Source organism: Anolis sagrei, chromosome 8, assembly GCF_037176765.1.
Source record: "Anolis sagrei isolate rAnoSag1 chromosome 8, rAnoSag1.mat, whole genome shotgun sequence".
NCBI lineage: Eukaryota > Metazoa > Chordata > Lepidosauria > Squamata > Dactyloidae > Anolis > Anolis sagrei.
This window is the reverse complement of record NC_090028.1, coordinates 23,380,243-23,396,816: the sequence shown is the minus strand read 5'-3', so window position 1 is coordinate 23,396,816 and position 16,574 is coordinate 23,380,243. Positions and strand designations below refer to the sequence as shown.

Sequence of the window (16,574 nt, the reverse complement as noted above, 5' to 3'; positions counted from 1 at the left end):
ATCAATACATCAAGACACTATTAAAACTGGTTCGGCCGGCGCAATGGGGTACAGGGTTAAAAGTGCTGAGATGGCAGGAGGAACGTAGGATTAAAAGTGCGGTGTGCAGCAACATTGGTTGTGCTAAAGTGCTTCTAGGACTTTATAGACTAAATAGGACTAAATATAAATATAAATATAAATATAAATAGGACTTTATAGGACTAAATAGAGCTCAATAACTATCTCAATAGTCCTCTATACTAAATAGCTCAAGTAAGACTCAATTGGACCCAATATTACTCAATCACTATTCTATCTACCTATCTCAATTAGCTTCTTTATCTATATAACTCAGTCGTACTTACAATGGTTTTCTCAGAGTTACCTGCCTAACCAACAGCACATCTGAAGCTTTCTTTCTCTATTGAAGGAGGTAGGGGAGATTCCAAAATGGAGATGTCAACCCTAGGAAAAAGGGCAGTCTCTAAACCCAAAGAGATACTTTCTAAACCAATAGCTGCAAAAGGAGCCTGCAGGCTGGCTTTCTAGCCTCTAATGCTCTTAACTTTCAGAGTGCAGCTAAGATTGTAGCAACCCTGGGGAAATGCAAAAGAATGCTATCCCATAAAAGGCAAATACAAACCATGCTCCTGGAAGACGGAACACCCATTTCAAAGGAATTGAGCACAGATTCCATTTCTTTTTCTATGTCTGAAGCCTCCCTATCCATAGATAAATGTACATCCATGGAGCCAACAATCCATGGCTCGAAACTATTCCCCCAAAATAAAGAAAAATCCCCCAAAGCAAGCCTTGGTTTTGCCATTTGATAAAAGGGATGCAATTTTACAGTATAATATGATGGAACATTTGTGATGAAAGGAAAATCATGTGTAGTTCACATTTGACCAGTCTACACACTGTCTTGTCAGAGAAAGAAAATATGCCACGCAGTCAAACAGTAAAGAACAAGTAGTTTATTCTTTGTAGTTCAGAACAACATATTTACAATCATGTGATCAGTTGCATCGACTCACATAATGTCCTTTTAGGAGAGATTTAAAATGGTCTTTCTTCTGTCTATGTGGATAAACTCCTTCAGCAACTCATGAAGCAAGAGCACACCCCAAACTGTCTCTCTCTCTGCTTCTCTGTTCTTCTCTCTGCACCTGAACAAAAATGTAACAATATCCAAAAGTCCCAGACTTAGCTATCTCCCCAGGCATTTTCTGACCAATCAGCTTCGTGCATCTTTACAGTTGAGACACACACATTAGCTGATTCCTTGCATGCTCCAACAATGAGCATCCATGGATTTTGATATCTATTGGGATGTTATGTCTTGGTTTTGTTTGGAAGGATTTCCAGACCTTTGAAGTGAATCCAGAAGACCCTTCAAGCCTTCTGACCCTCTGACTCTTCTGGGCAAAACAAACAAACAAACAAACAAATTACAGGCTGAAAGTCTGTTTTCATTTTCAAAATATTTTATTTCCACAAATGTCACAGATCAAAATAACAAGAAGCTGGGCCGATAGGGATTTATTTATTATTTTTGGTATCGCTCTTTGGCTGAAAGGTGAAAAAGGAAAACTCAGACAATAAAGATATGTTTTGTAAAAAGATCATGCAAAGCTAAAACAAAGCCATTTACAGTCAACTTCCTTTATTTTTACAGAGCAAATAGTAAAAAATACATCATTTTTCATAGAAAAAAAACCAAAGCAAATATACAAAAACTGCAGGCTGTTGTGGCCTACAGGTAAGGTCTACGCGGTTGATGCTTCAGAAAGAGATTTTATAAAGTCGCCCAGAGGGAGGAATTGATGTTTTGGGCTCCAATGGTTTCATACTGGAATCAGTGTACCTGCGATTAGGATATTGTTGATCAAAGGGTGTCTATGAATTATACTTTTCCACAGATCCTTTTCCTACAAGCAATACAGAAATGAATCAAAAGGGCTAGGTTGTGATTTGAATGAATTAGTACTGGGGAAACTGCTGGCTTCTGCTAAGCATTGATGGCAGTCTATTTATTTTGAAAAAAAAAACCCTAAAATATCTTAAATTGTTCTCTTAGCTTTGGCAACTGCAAGGTGTCATGTGTTGCCATCACCCACTCTTTTGGATGGGAGATATAGAAAAGTGGAACGTTCCAAAAGGGTTTGTTCTTGTGACATGGTCTCTGTTGAAACACTTCACTATTTTTGTTCGTTTGCCCCAAATAGAATAATGTACAGATGAGATATAGGAATTCCATTTTTTTCTCAATGGTGTTCTCAATGGCAAGGGTGCTACAAAATACCATATCTTCTGAACAACCCTTGTGAGACTGTTGCGAATTTTATTCTAGAGCAGTGTTTCTCAACCTGGGGGTCGGGACCCCTCGGGGGGGTCACGAGGGGGTGTCAGAGGGGTCACCAAAGACCATCACAAAACACAGCATTTTCTGTTGGTTGTTGGGGTTCTGTGTGGGAAGCTGAGCCCAATTCTATCGTTGGTTGGGTTCAGAATGTTCTTTGATTGTTGGTGGACTATAAATCCCAGCAACTACAACTCCCGAATGTCAAGGTCAATTTTCCCCAAACTCTACCAGTCTTCACATTTGGGCATATTGAGTATTCATACCATGTTTGGTCCAGATCCATCATTGCTTGAGTCCACAAAGTTCTCTGGATGTAGGTGAACTACAACTCCTGAACTCAAGGTCAATGCCCACCAAACCCTTCCAGTATTTTCTGTTGGTTATGGGAGTTCTGTGTGCCAAGTTTGGTTCAATTCCATCGTCAGTAGAGTTCAGAATGTTCTTTTGGTTGAAAGTTAACTATAAATCCCAGCAACTTCAACTCCCAAATGACAAAATCAGTCTCCCCCCAACTCCACCAAATTTGAGTGTATTGCGTATTTGTGCCAAATTTGGTCCAATGAATGAAAATACATCCTGCATATCAGATATTTAAATTACGATACATAACAGTAGCAAAATTACAGTTGTGAAGTAGCAATGAACATAATGTTATGGTTGGGGGTCACCACAACATGAGGAACTGTATTAAGGGGTCGCAGCATTGGGAAGGTTGAGAAACACTGTTCTAGAGAGTAGTCATTTTAAAACATGTTTTCTTTTTTATCTCTGACTTCCTCTTGTTGCCTATACCTGTGTTGTGATTTTGTTGCTATATGCCAATATAAAAAGGCTGTGCATGTGAAATTATTTTCTTAAAGGCTTCACTGCATGCCACAACTATATCAGTGCCAGGCACCAAAGCCTTCTGGCCTCAGGTCTTTGCTAAGGCTAGACTTTTTTTGGGTCCTCCAATGGGAATCTATTGTCAACTTCAACTAGAAGTTGGCCACAGAGTTGTGTTAGAAGATCTAGAGATTATTACTTGACCATAAGAGTTCATGGAGAACCTTGAAATGCCGTGAATAATCAAATCCACAACTGATGCACCTACAACTATGGAGGTCCAACTATGGTATGGATTGCGATGAAGGACTCAAGCAGAAAGGAATGCTTTTGGCTGAGAGTGGTGAATGTTGCTCACATCCAACGTCATATCTAATACATGCTAAGCCTTTTCTGTCCTAGAATCGTAGAGTTGGAAGAGACCTCATGGGCCATCCAGTCCAACCCCCTGCTAAGAAGCAGGAATGTGACATTCAAAGCACACCTGACAGATGGCCATCCAGCCTCTGTTTAAAAGCTTCCAAAGAAGGAGCCTGCACTACACTCCGGGGCAGAGAGTTCCACTGCTGAACGGCTCTCACAGTCAGGAAGTTCTTCCTCATGTTCAGATGGAATCTCCTTTCTTGTAGTTTGAAGCCATTGTTCCGCATCTATAGAATCATAGAGTTGGAAGAGACCTCGTGGGCCATCCAGTCCAATCCCCTGCTAAGAAGCAGGAATATTGCATTCAAAGCACCCCTGACAGATGGCCATCCAGCCTCTGTTTAAAAGCTTCCAAAGAAGGATCCTCCACCACACTCCGGGGCAGAGAGTTCCACTGCTGAACAGCTCTCACAGTCAGGAAGTTCTTCCTAATGTTCAGATGGAATCTCCTGGTTCATATTTGGATAAGAAACCAGCAGAGAAATCTTACAGTGATCTTTAGGTAAGACTAGACAAAACCTTGGAGAACTTTGGTACACCTGGTTTGGCAAAAAGAGTCCCAGTTCATTCCCTCCCATCCCACTTTTCCAGCTGCTTTCAAAATGTCCTACTTCCTTCCTTCGTTCTGCTCCTCCTCCCATTTTCCCCCTTTGTCCTCAGCTTACTTCATAGGCCGCAAACTGAGTTCAAAGTGCAAAAGTCAAAGCAGGGGGGATAGGAAAGGAGGGGTGAAATCCCACAATAGCAAAGTGCTGACACTTCTCCAAGCTTGTCTGTTCTTCATTAAGACATTTTGCCTTCTTGAGGATGCTCTGATGTTGCCAGATCAAGCCTCTTTAACTGTGAAATGTTGGAGGGTTTGACAACTAGAGATGACTGCTCTAGGCAAAGGAACCCAAGTAGGATGCAGTGTAAGGCAGCATGTTGTTTCTAATTGAATCAGAGTTTCTGAACAGTTCCGCATCTATTTGGAGTTATGCTGTCCTGGGATCTCAATCATAGTCAGAGGAGCCCCCGGTGGCGCAGTGCCGGCAGGACTGAAGACCGACAGACTACAGGTTCAAATCTGGGGAGAGTGCGGGTGAGCTCCCACTGTCAGCTCTAGCTTCCCATGTGGGGACATGAGAGAGGCCTCCCATAAGGATGGTCAAACATCAAAACATCTGGGTGTCCCCTGGGCAACGTCCTTGCAGACAGCCAGTTTTCTCACACCTGAAGCGACTTGCAGTTTCTCATAGTAAGCATTTCTGATACTTAACTGCCTTCCACTAAACTCAGTTAGTAGAAATTCAAAAGTAAAATTCAAAATGAATCCATTTTTGGGAATTATTACTTGAACAAAAGGGGTGAGAAGAAGACGCCCGATCCCTAACTAGCACCATTGGAGCAATACGGACGGCAGCCTGTCCTTTACAGTCAGAGTCCCATGTGCTCACAAAGTTTATCGGGAACATGCTAATTTTAAAAAGTTGAACCAACCAGAAACCAAAAAACACCCTTCTCAATAAATAGCTATTTCATGTTCCAATTGTAGCATTTGTCATGTTGTAATATGGCTTGAAATCAGAGTTTGGTGAGCCAACAAAAAATAGATATCCAGATTTCCATGGAAAAAGGAACAAACAGGCTCTTTGGATCTAGTTCACAGGAAGGTTTGAAGTTTTAAAAGAAACAGTGGAATGATCAAAATGGTAAAATTAAAATTGGGAGGATTACAGAGGCACTTGGGACCTAAATTTCCGATATATGGAATTCAAGAAGGCTGAGCAGCATTGACAGCTCCCTGTAAGATAATGTGGTTGATTCCAGCAGACACAGCCAGAGAGATGAGCCCCGATTCTGTACAAACCAAAAAGGCAACAATAAAATAAAGATCCACATTTAGAGACCACTGCGTAGCGAGATTACGATCAGCTCTGCTGAATAAAATAACTTGTATTAAATTCTAAGTACGTAATATAAGGCTGTCTAGTGTGCCACTGAGCAAAATGTTAGTTGTTGTGTTGACGTCATCCCAAGACCTTCCGCAGTTGTTTGACCAGCAAACACAAACTAGGCCACATTTTCTGTTCAAGGTAAATTCCCCATTTTCAGAGATGGCACTCTTTTACTGAGTTCTTTCCATTCCACTGACTTCATAGTTCCTTTCCAAAGTCCACAAAAATATATGCCCATGTTGCTTCAACTTCATGTTCCTATCTCATTCAACCATTGACTCCGGCTAGGACTTCCCAAAAAAGACAGGCAAAAAGACATTTCTGAAACACTGAGATGGTTGACTTGGGCCAAGAAGTTGTCTTGTGGCTGACTCCATGCCTACTTGATGCTTCAATCATCCACACATCCATCTCCAGAAACAACATGCGATCTTTGGACAAGTTTAAGAGACCTGTCTTTGGGAAACTGTAGCCAGGAATGGGCAACTCCATGGTGTCAAATGCCTTTCCCTCCCCTCGTAATGTGGACCTACAACCTTCATGGAATGACCCTAAGCATTTTGATAGCAGAAGAAAACCTAATAAGGCATGGCACCAATGACACATAGATAGTCCCAACGTGATTCCTGCAGCCATCTTGTTATTTCTCTCTCACTCGCTTCAAAGAGTTTTAACTAATAGGGCTTTGTCGTACTACATGCCGGGATGAATGGGCCTGGTCCCGTCGCTTAAGTACAGCGCAATGTGCTCCTCCTTGGCTTGAAGGGCAGGTTGTTCTTGGAGGCTTATTGCTTCACAGCGAAGATTCGGAAGGCTTTCCCTTCCCTCAAAGTCTTTAAGCTGCAAAGGAAACAGAAGAAAATAAGAAGGAGCTGGAGGAGATGGAGATGGAAGAGGAGGAAGAGAATCATAGAATCATAGAATCAAAGAGTTGGAAGAGACCTAATGGGCCATCCAATCCAACCCCCTGCCAAGAAGCAGGAATATTGCATTCAAATCACCCCTGACAGATGGTCATCCAGCCTCTGTTTAAAAGCTTCCAAAGAAGGAGCTTTCTTGTAGTTTGAAGCCATTGTTTCATGTCTTAGTCTCCAGGGAAGCAGAAAACAAGCTTGTTCCCTCCTCCCTGTGGCTTTCTCTCACATATTTATACATGGCTATCATGTCTCCTCTCAGCCTTCTCTTCTTCAGGCTAAACATGCCCAGCTCCTTAAGCCGCTCCTCATAGGGCTTGTTCTCCAGACCCCTCATCATTTTAGTCGCCCTCCTCTGGAATGAGTTGCAGGAGAGGCACCTCTCTCTATCCCACCACTTTCACAGCTATGGTTGTTGAGAAAATGGGAGAAGACCTTCTCTATGGCTAGTCCCATGCTTTGGAGTTCTCTCTCTATACATGTTAGGATGGCTCCTTTTTAGTCTTCCTTTCAAGGACAGGTTAAGAACATGTTTTCCAGCAAGATTTTGGGAACTGATTTTTTAAAAAAGGAGTTTTATGGCACTGTTTTGTTTTTTTAATGTTTTAGATTTTAACTGGTATTATTTATTTATTTATTTATTTATTTATGTTGCTATTTAAATCTTGATTTTGTATGTTTTTAAATACAGTACATGCCTGGAATTCCAACCTGGGAAAAAGATAAGATATACCGAAAGTAATGGGTGGTATGGAATTGACAGCTATACAGAAGGAAGAGGAAAAGAGGAGAAGGAAGAAGAAGATGAAGACGAAGAGGAGGAAGAAATGGAGATCGAAGAAAAAAAGGAGGAGGAGGAGGAGGAAGGAGAAGGGGAAGAAGAGGAGCCAAGGGGAAGAGTGGTAACTTAAAGCCATGAGCGATTCACCATCTATCTGAAAGGAAATGCATTTAATACAACCTGGTGTCTTATCTTACATTTCAACGTATGAGATTTTTCTCTCTTGCAAAGTTCTCTCTCCAACCTTTGATTCTGTTTTGCAGCAAAGGCAAGAATAACATATAAAACTAAATTTTTGGATGCAATCCTCAATCCTGAGACTTTCTGTTCCTACAAAGTTAGCTATCTTGGGCCATTCCCAGTCGTTTTTCCCCCCTGAGAAAGGACACAGGGGAGGTTCACACAGAACTGAGAAGAAGGACAGGGGCATCGTGGGACTTCTAGAGAGAGGGAATGTTAGGCAAGTAGTATTTCCCAGAAGGTCCCATGGGACAAGAAGATTTTTGGGCCAAGGTTCTGCACAGTGCTCAGACGAAGGATGAGAACTGACCCCAAGGTTAGGAGGACTCAGGGTGCGTCTACACTGTGGAATGAAAGCAGTTTGTCATCACTTGAACTGCAATGGCTCAATGCCATGGAATTATGGGAGCGGTAGTTTGACAAGGTCTTTCCTGCCAAAGAGGGCAGGTGTCTCACCAAGTTACAACTCATACATCCCCACTGCATTCATTTTGCAGTGCAAATGCATCTCAAGGAGTGTCGCCATCTGTTAGACAGGAGCCCCCAGTGGCACAGTGGGTTAAACCCCTGTGCCGGCAGGACTGAAGACCGATAGGTCGCAGGTTCGAATCCGGGGAGAGGCGGATGAGCTCCCTCTATCAGCTCCAGCTCCTTATGCGGGGACATGAGAGAAGCCTCCCACAAGGATGATAAAAACATCAAACTTATCCGGGCGTCCCCTGGGCAACATCCTTACAGACAGCCAATTCTCTCACACCAGAAGCGACTTGCAGTTTCTCAAGTCACTCCTGACACGACAAAAAAAATATCTGTTAGACCACTCAATCCAAAATTTGATGAGGGATTAACCACATTACTGTGTGAGCTCAAAGGCAAAAACAATGAAGACATTATCCCTGTATGTTGCAAATCCTCTATGCTAAGCTTCCACCTGAAATAAAGTGGAATGGCAGAGGATTGACTACTGAATTGGGACAGCCAGCAGAGAGGGAGACTCCGTGACAAAGTTGCTCTAACGTTCAATTTCTTCCCTCTTTTTTAACAGCCGGAGCAAAAATGGCCACTTTGCATGTGACATAACACTACTCCAAAGAAATCCAACCCATGGTATAAGAGAATATCCACTTCCATCAAAGGACAAAGAGAATAACAGACCCACCATTCCTTTTGGCCACGGTAGTCCACGCTCTGGTTACATCCCGCTTAGACTACTGCAACGCTCTCTACGTGGGGTTGCCCTTGAAGACTGCTCGGAAGCTTCAAATGGTCCAACGTTCGGCAGCCAGGTTGCTAACAGGAGCGGCACTCAGGGAGCACACCACTCCTCTGTTGCGCCAGCTCTACTGGCTGCCAATCTGCTACTGGGCACAATTCAAGGTGCTGGCTTTAGCCTATAAAGCCCTAAACGGTTCTGGCCCTACTTACCTCTCCGAACGCATCTCCACCTATGAACCGACTAGGACATTAAGATCGTCTGGGGAGGCCCTGCTCTCGGTCCCGCCTGCATCGCAGGCGCGGTTGGCGGGGACGAGGGACAGGGCCTTCTCGGTGGTGGTCCCTCGGCTGTGGAACGCCCTACCTGTGGATATCAGACAGGCCCCTTCACTGCTGGCATTCCGGAAGAAGGTTAAGACTTGGCTTTACGAACAAGCGTTTGGCTAAATAGTGCAATGAATTCATGAAGATGGTACAACCGAACATAGGAATTGATATAGGATTATGATTACGGATTCTGATTCTGATTCGTTTGTTGAGGCTTATGATAATGATTGTTTTGATCTGTATATCTTGTATAATGTGTTTTTAATTGTCTTCTTTGATATTGTTATGATAACCTTTACTATGTAAACCGCCTTGAGTCGCCATTTCGGCTGAGAAAGGCGGTATAGAAGTAAAGCAAATAAATAAATAAATAAATAAATAATTTTAGAGGAGGGGCAATCTTACCTTTCAGACCGAATCCCATTCTTCAAAGAACCGCTGTAGGATTTCTTCTTGTCCACAGGCATCACATCCACATAACCCCCTTCATTCTCTTTCAGGACCCCTGCATGCACAGCCGTCTTGCAGATACTGGAGCTCTGAAACATTGAAGAACACATTTACCATTAGGATTGTGCAAAAATCAAGACGTGGGCCGTAAGTCGTAAGTGGTGTCGTAAATCTGTACTTACAACCCATATTACAAAGACAACGCCGCATGCCCACACACAAACAAATTAAAACAGCCATCCACAGAGATTTCGTAAGAAGTTTGTTACTTCTGTAAATTGTCGGTGAGTCAACTTCTCCTTCAGCGCAAGGAAACTCTACTGGGCAGCACTGATGCCTAGGTAGTGTTGTGTCATTGTAGAGAAATTCAAGGGGAAATTCTTGTAGTTTTTTTTAAATGTTGTTCATAAAAGCTTGTATATTATGATTCAATCCAATTTGTATTATATATAATATTACAAATAATACCTCAGTATAGCAGTATACTACAATATAATAATATATAATACTAATATTGTGGTATACTAATAATGTAATATATGTACATATAGTATTAATAATAATAATAATAATAATAATAATAATAATATAATACCATATAATAATACACTATAATAATGATATAATGTAACACTACTGATCACATATAATAATATATAATAAATAATATATAATGTTGCTTTATTATTGTATATTTATATATTTTAAGTTGTAATGTTTTTAATTGTGAGCCGCTTTGAGTCTCCGTATGGAGAGAGAACACGGGATATAAACAAATAAACACATCAAATAAATAAAAACTTCAAAATTTTCCTTAAAAATCATTGGGTGAGTGAAACGTTCTGAAACTTGGTGAGCTAAGAGTAGTAAATGTGAGCTACGATTGTAGAAAGTTTCATCCCAATAGCCCTAAAAATGAGGTAGAGAGGAGCCCCGGAAATGTTCCCATCAGCATGAATTGGCAAATAACGTAACAAAAAACTAACAAAATCTTCAGAACTTTGTATTAGGTATGACACAGACCCCTTAAGATTTTTTCAAAACACTTTAGAATTAGGTTGTCCAAATTTCGTAAATACAAAGTGGATTTTTGGTGTCGTGCACACCTCTATTCGCCATGGCCAAGGTTCACAACATTTCAGCAATGACATTGGAAATACACAAAAGGCACTTTGTGCATGTTATAACTCTATTGTTATTCACTTAGGACAGAGTTGAGATGCAGCATTTAAAACCAGCCACAGGGCTCTGCCTTGACCTGAAATGTTTATATGAGTAACGCCTGGACTTCTGATCATGCCAGCAATATACGTACTATGCTCTTGCACTCCAAGCCAGGAAGCCCTTTGACTTTAAACACTACACAGCTGAGTAAAAGGGCCGGACAAATGACCTTAGTTTGAGGACCCCTGATCTAAGGCAAGGCTTCCAGGGACCTGAGACAACATCTTGACTCAATTCCAACATTGCTTCATCTGACTACAGATTCTGTACTTGGCACTTTTATTCCCTAATGTACTCTATATCCCAAGCAGACAGGAAAAGATTTTGCCTCAGCCTTGAATCTGCTATCAGTCTCTCCTATAATCTGGCAGAGCACCTGAGAGCCTGGTTTGTTTTTCTGTGCTGACTGAAAGCATTTCTCCTATTTACTGGCTCATTAATTTCTGCAGTTGGCCCAGGTGCTGAGCTTTTCTCAGACTCAGAGCTTTGGGAATTCTCTGAATACAATTCAGGCCCAGGGAACAGACCATCATCCCCAAACCCTTCAGGAATTTGACTTTGAACAGGCATCCCAATGTCATTCTCTGCATCTAGAGCAGTGGTTCCCAACCTGGGGTCCCCAGTTGTTTTTGGCCTTCAACTCCCAGAAATCCTAACAGCTGGTGAACTGGCTGGGATTTCTGGGAGTTGTAGGCCAAAAACATCTGGGGACCCCAGGTTGAGAACCACTGATCTAGAGCAACCTCATCACTAGACACATGAACCTCATTGTCACTACAGAATACCCTGATCATTAGACACAATCACAGACTGAACTCCAACATATGTGCCTAGAGTATTTCTAACAAATGACAAATCACCTTAGAAAGAAAACAGAAAACCGGTGGGTGCTTTCTCCCCAGGTCGAGTCTGGTTTTCAAAGTACACAACACCTATTGACAGATGTCCCCAAACTATTTAGGAAACACACAATAGTTTACAACATCAAGCTTGTCAAGAAGAGACGCAAGCTTGGGATTGTAGAGTATTTGTGCACTGAAAGAAAAAACAATGGCACATTGACTGTACTTCCAAACTATTTATAAGGGACACAACTCCACCGTTTCTCTTGATTTGGATTTCCAAATGCCGCAGCATCATGGAGTTGAGGTATTTATTTAACACAAGAGCATATTGTAAGGATATCTCATGCATCTAGACAGGGGTAGATATGACAGATCCCACTCTCTTAGTTCTCTCTCCTACCCGAGCCATAAAAGGCAGGTTCTCCTTCCCATTTATCACTGCCTCCTTGCTGGCAGCTTTCACGTTCTCAATGGCCAGTGTGAATTCTGAGCTTCTATATATGGTCAGGGAAAGGAACGGCACAGCTCAAGAAAATATGTGCTACATTTCCCGTAGTATGCAATAGCAAAGCCTCTGGAATTGGCTCAGGAAAAGCAGCCTGCCTGCTAGGAACTTAGAGAAGTCATTCCATTGCAACCCCTCCCAAAACATTCCTTCCAAATCATTTATATCCAGGCCAGTGCCATGGCTCAAGGCTCCAGAATCGTGGGAGTTGTAGTCTTACAAGGCCTTCAGCCTTCTCTGCCCAAGAGTCCTTCTGCCTCAAATACTACAACTCCATGGCAATCAGAGCAAACAAGCATAAACAAGGTAGAACAATATTTAAATGGATTGAATCGACAACAAACATCTTTAAATGGTTTATATAGAGTGTGTGTGACTTGTGTATCAACTTAAGGCAGGAATCCCAACTGCAGCCCACTTTGTGCATGGTTCTTGATATCGTCAGCAAAAATCAGCATGTGATAACATTTATTTCTCCCAATGCGTTATATCAGATTGGCAACAAGGCACCTCAATGTCAGAAAGCCATAGATTTATAGGGACATTTAATAAAAATGATTAAAGATATGGGATGTAAAAAGGTGGGAACTAGAACGAGTTTAAATAATAGTCCTTGATTTCAAATTGTGCATTTGAGTCAGTACATCCACATTATTATTATTATTATTATTATTATTATTATTATTATTATTATAATATTTAGATTTATCCCCCTCTTTATCTCTCCTGCAGGAGACTCAAAGCGGCTTAACATACCAACATCAGCGGACCGGGCTGTGGCTGGTTGGGAGTCAGTTGCATTAAAATCACTACTGACCGAAAGGTAATGGGTTCAAAGCCAGCCCAGGTCGGAATAAGCTTCTGACCATTTGTCTAGCTTGGTGTCGACCTTTGCAGCCCAAAAGACAGTTGCATCTCTCAAGTAGGAAATATAGGTACCGCTTATGCGGGGAGGCTAATTTAATTTACGACACCTGGCATCTGCTGGGAAGTAGCAGCCAAAATTAATAATAATAATAATAATAATAATAATAATAATAAACCTTTATTTGTACCCCGCTACCATCTCCCGAAGCCCACATACAACAATAAAACAACAACAACAATACAGCAAAATAAATCAAAACAAAGCAATAACATTAACAACACACAATGATGCAATTAAAAACTATGGCAGGGCCAAATGTAATAATTAAAATTAAAATTAAAAAGTGCTGGGCATGACCAGGAGAAAAGGGTAGGTGTTTGGAGAGGGATGGGTTTGCAGATATCCTGAATCTCTGATAAAGTGCGTTGGGGACAAAATGCTTGGAGTTTCCTTATTCTGGGAAGGCACACTGGGACAGCCACGTTTTCAAGCTCCTCCTAAAAATTTCCAGCGATGGGGCTTGCCTGATATCCGTAGGGAGAGAGTTCCAGAGTCGAGGGGCCACCACCAAGAAAGCCCTATCCCTCGTCCCCACCAATCGCGCTTGCGATGCAGGTGGGATTGTAAGTAGGGACTCTCCAGATGAACGAACCCACACAATCTCTTCGTTCATCTGGAGCAGTCAATAATGAAAGGATCAAGGCAGTGACATCTCCAGCCCATTCCCCGTTCGGATATCAGCCAGCACGCCAATACCTTAAATCAAGAAGTAGATCTAAAGAGATGCTCGCAGGAACACCTCAGCAAGCAAGAGTCCAAAAGTGGCAGGCTAAAACCCGGAACCTCAATCAGTGGCTGAGACCAGATGAGAGACTCCCTTCTGGGCACACTTGGAAAGTGCTAAACAGATTGTTCCCTAGGCACCAAGAGATGCAGGGCCAACCTTAAGAAATGGGGCTACAGAGTGGAGTCCATGACATGTGAGTGTGGAGAAGAGCAAACCACAGACCACCTACTACAATGCAGCCTTAGCCTGCCACATGCACAGTGGAGGACTTTCTTATAGCAACACTAGAGTCATTTCAAGTGGCCGGCTACTGGTTAAAGGATATTTAATAGAATGCCAAGTTTTAAAACTTTGTGTTTTCTCAAATACATTGGTTCGCTGATGATATGATAAATATAAATCTTGACTTTCTATTGGATTTTTTTTAAGGCTTCCTTAATAGAAAACTGAACCTGATAAGTTCTCCAGCGCATGGAGAAACAGTGTGTGCGCCTTTGTATTTTGGAAGGGATGCTTTTCCTTCCATCTCTCTGCTCGGTCTATTTTGGGAACCGTTCCCTGCCGTGCCTCCTTCCCAAAGGGCGGAAAGAGCGGCATTTAGAGGCTGGAAAGGACTTCTAATGTTGTATTCTGGCCCATCTGGCTTTGATGATAATAATAAGTCTTTGCTGCTACGAACAGTTTGCTTCCTTGGTCCGCTCAACAGAGCTTTCCAAAGGTCTGGAAAGCAAACACCGCCGACATGGTTCTTGACCTCATTATTTTGCCATTGCTTCTAAGCACCTTGGCTCTGGAGGGTTTGCAAAAGGGTTTGCCAAACTACCATGACCTCCTTTCTTGGAAACGCACCTTTTCCCAAGACCTCAGCATGGAAAAGGGGGCTAAAATAGCACTGCTGGTTTCTATGGGAAGGAAAACAAGCTGGAATTTGTAGGTCTCGGTCCCAGTGGATGAAAAGAAAGCAAAATAGAAACTCTCCTTTTTTTAGGGATGGAAGAATGTCTGATGCAAGAGCTGATCCCCATTTCTTTGACTCTGTATTAACTATGTTATTGTGCTTGCTCCCCATGTGAAATGCCCTGAGTCCCCTAGGGTGATGGAGGAAAGATACAAAAAAAAGTAGTAGCAGTAGTAGTAGTAGTAGTAATAGTAGTAGTTATATGCAGGCCTATCTCAAATCTAGCAAGGAAGCGATGGAGAAATGTCACTCAAGAGTAAAGACAGAAAGAAACCCATTTTTCAAAACTCATCAGAGTCAACAACAAAGGATGACTATGTCCATGCATTTGCTCTTGGTTTTGTTGTTGTTGTTGTTGTTTTGCATGATATTCTGACAAAGCCACTAACAGTTCCAAAAACATAAGAATTTAATATGTGGTCTGGGATGAACTGATGATTTACACAACTATAAATATTAATTTTATGTAAAACTGAAAAATTTATGTACTCAAATTAAAAAAATGCATTACCATGTGACAAAAATACATAGATATTAAGGTAGCCTTTACCTATGTTGTTAGAGTTGAAGTTTTTCAATATACTAACCTATTCTGAAGATAAAATACTGGGTTACTTTAAGTGTTGTAAGTGCTGACTCACAGTTACAGTTATGATGAATGAAGCATGAGGAGAATGAAACCCTGAAGTTCTGTTTGCATAAGGTATATGAGATAATATGGTGGTCCACGCTCTGGTTACATCCCGTTTAGACTACTGCAACGCTCTCTACGTGGGGTTGCCTCTGAAGACTGCCCGGAAGCTTCAACTAGTCCAACGAGCGGTAGCCAGATTGCTAACAGGAGCGGGGTACAGAGATCATACGACCTCTCTGTTGTGCCAGCTCCACTGGCTGCCAATTAGCTTCTGAACACAATTCAAAGTGCTGGTTTTGACCTATAAAGCCCTAAATGACTCCGGCCCAGTTTACCTGTCCGAACAGATTCTCCCCTATGAACCATCAAGGTTATTAAGATCTTCCGGAGGGGCCCTGCTCTCGGTCCCACCACCTTCGCAATCGTGGTTGGTGGGGACGAGGGACAGGGCCTTCTCGGTGGTGGCTCCTCGGCTTTGGAACTCCCTCCCACTAGAGATCAGATCTGCTCCCTCCCTCCTGATTTTCAGGAAACTAATAAAGACCTGGCTTTGGAACATGGCATTTGAGGACTGATTCTATAACCTTCGTCCACATGGAAGGAGGATGATGAACTGTGACTGTGTGACTGTATTGACGACTTGGCTTGGGTAATGTGATGATGATGTTTTTATTGTATTTTAATCTGTAATGATGATGCACTGTGTTGTTTTTGTATATTATTGTATTTGAACACATGTTGTGAACCGGCCTGAGTCCCTCGTTTGAGGTGAGAAGACCGGTATATAAAACTTTTAAATAAATAATAAATAAATAATGAATGCATGAATGGAACATTGCACCACGCAAATGTATATAACACCACCATCAGAAAAAAAGTTGGTGGTTGGGTGATGGGATGATGTATGGTGAATTGGAGGATTCTGGAGAGAGCTGTGAATACTGTAAAGAGCTGCAACAAAAGGTAAAGCCTTCCTGTGGAAAGAAGTTCTTGTGTTTGCTGTTTATTGCAAGTACTGCAAACATACTATAGACAGTACTTTAAAATTGTTTGGAGTCAGGCTGAAGAAACACCTGACATGGTATTCCAGTGTTAGATAACTGTGGGCAATTTTTTCTGCCCTAGAGACCTTCCCACACAATACTGGAACAATACAAATAAATAGGAGGGAAATCAAGACTAGTTCCGGCTTTGGAAAAAATTGTATTTTTAACAATGCTAATCCATGCAAAAGTTCTATCATCTAGTTTAAAGATACTTAACAATTCAAAGAATATGGAGGGATCCAGAGCTA

General features: G+C 41.8%; 1 protein-coding gene across 1 annotated transcript in view; it reads right to left on the bottom strand.

Moving 5' to 3' along the window:
- Nucleotides 1-1,451: 1,451 nt before the first annotated feature.
- The window catches only part of CRISPLD2 (cysteine rich secretory protein LCCL domain containing 2), a 54,646-nt gene continuing 39,523 nt past the window's right edge, over nucleotides 1,452-16,574 (bottom strand). Inside the window, exons 13-14 of the mRNA XM_067471169.1 lie at nucleotides 9,415-9,548; nucleotides 1,452-6,372 (exon numbers count right to left, since the gene is read on the bottom strand). Coding sequence (XP_067327270.1) covers nucleotides 6,318-6,372; nucleotides 9,415-9,548 — 189 coding nt within the window. The 3' untranslated portion in view covers nucleotides 1,452-6,317. The remainder of the gene's footprint in view (nucleotides 6,373-9,414; nucleotides 9,549-16,574) is intronic.